Raw genomic sequence first — 2,105 nt, forward strand, 5'->3', positions numbered from 1 at the left:
TATATATATATATATGAAGAATAATAATAAATGGAGCAAAACGCGTATAATCAATAAGTTCCTTTAATTCCTACATATGTTTCAAAATTTATGTGCACTCTATGTGCTGGCCAAAAAGACACTCAGGTTTCAGTTGCACAAAATTTCTTGATTGTATTAAGAACAATGAAAACTTAAAAACTTTGCATAGACCTCTCAGCCGGTTTTGCCATGCCTTTGGCAAAATTTGATGCAGATTCTCTGCTCAACTTTCTCTCTCACGGTCAATGTGATGATCACATGCTACACACCTTCCTTCCAAGCACTGCTGTAAACGGTGGAAGTGAGCTAGAATGTTAAAACTTAGTGCACATGCACAGCAGAGTTCAAGGTCAATCTGTGCCAAGCAGCTTCACTCTCTGTGCTTTAGCTTTGTTACTATAGCAACAGTCCAGATACTTATTAATCAGACCATGTATAGATACTTATTAATCAGACCATGTATGTACTTGGTAGAAATTTTTGATAAGAATATTCCACAAGTATTCCTTGTGTTGGTGTCTCTATTTATATTCAGTAACTAGGAAATTCTCTATATTTATTCGCCTAGACCGCCAGTGATCCACACCAAAGTTATGGTGGTTCACAGCAAGTCGTATATCCTACCATATTGTGTAGCTTAATGCAGTTAAAAGTTAATTTATATTTGGTATTCTTTGAAGTTCTCTTCAATAATTTTGTGGAACATCTGGAAAATATTGTGCATCACTCTCGTAAAAGACAATCTGAATAGCATTAAAAAAATAACTTTTTCATTTGATTCTTTATCTTTGTGTGTGTGTGTGTGTCCATCTATCCGTCCGTCTGTCCTCAGTGTTTCTTTCCTAAATAACTATGTATTTCAATATGTCCTTAGGAGAAAACTATGCCTGAGTTGTATGAACTGGTTATGAATTACAAACCTGATGTAATTTGGTCAGATGGTGATTGGGAAGCAACAGATAAATACTGGAATTCGACAGAGTTTATTGCATGGCTCTATAATGACAGGTTTTTATCATCACCATTATTATTATTATTATCATCATCATTATTATTATTATTATTATTATTATTATTATTATTATTATTATTATTATTATTATTATCATTATTATTATTATCATCATCATCATCATTATTATTATTATTATTATTATTATTATTATTATTATTATTCATGTACACACAACAGATTAGACTTTTGGAAAAGAAGAATTCCTAACATCAGGCTCCAACAAGTAATCTTAGATGTCAAGATTTCGCCACACCTCTCTCCTTCTCTCTCTTTCCCTCTGACTGTTTAACCACATATCTCCTCTTCAGCAACACATCTGTTTCTGGCCTCAGTCTTGATCACTCTCTCTCTCTCTTTCTCTTTCTGAGTGGGTAATCATGTCTCTCCTCTATAGTAAGACACCTGTTTCTGTCTCTCTGTCACGCTCTAACCTTTCGTCATCTGGCACAAGATCACCTCTTCCAATAACCCCTCCCCTCTCAAAGGATCTTCATCTTGCAAGTCACTTGGTGACCCTATCAGTGCTGGTGTCACATACAAAGCACCCAAGCCACACTGTAAAGTGGTTGATGTTTGGGAGGTCATCCAGTTGTAAGAACCATGCCAAAACTGACCTTGCTTGTGCTGATGCCATGTAAAAAGCACTCAATCCACTTTGTGGGGTGGCTGGTGTTAGGAAGGGTATTCAGCCATAAAAACCCTGCCAAAACAGACACTTAAGCCTGGTGCAGTCTTCTGCCTAGCCAGCTCCTGTCAAACCATCCAACCCATGCTAGCATGGAAGACAGACGTTAAACGATGATGATGATGATGATCATCATCATCGTTTAATGTCTGCTTTCCATGCTAGCATGGGTTGGACGATTTGACTGAGGACTGGCGAACCAGATGGCTGCACCAGGCTCCAATCTGCTCTGGCAGAGTTTCTACAGCTGGATACCCTTCCTAGTGCCAACCACTCCGAGAGTGTAGTGGATGCTTTTACGTGCCACCGGCATGAGGGCCAGTCAGGCTGTACTGGCAACGGCCACGCTCAAGATGGTGTATTTTATGTGCCACCCACACAGGA

At 38.4% G+C, this 2,105-nt stretch overlaps 1 protein-coding gene across 2 annotated transcripts in view; it reads left to right on the plus strand.

The window, feature by feature from the left end:
- LOC106877605 (alpha-L-fucosidase) overlaps positions 1 to 2,105 on the plus strand; it is a 28,584-nt gene that overhangs the window by 16,599 nt on the left and 9,880 nt on the right. For both annotated transcript variants that reach the window (XM_052975867.1, XM_014926550.2), the window contains exon 4: positions 896 to 1,029. In XM_052975867.1, coding sequence (XP_052831827.1) covers positions 896 to 1,029 — 134 coding nt within the window. The remainder of the gene's footprint in view (positions 1 to 895; positions 1,030 to 2,105) is intronic.

Source organism: Octopus bimaculoides, chromosome 22 (genome assembly GCF_001194135.2).
Source record: "Octopus bimaculoides isolate UCB-OBI-ISO-001 chromosome 22, ASM119413v2, whole genome shotgun sequence".
In the NCBI taxonomy this organism is placed as follows: domain Eukaryota; kingdom Metazoa; phylum Mollusca; class Cephalopoda; order Octopoda; family Octopodidae; genus Octopus; species Octopus bimaculoides.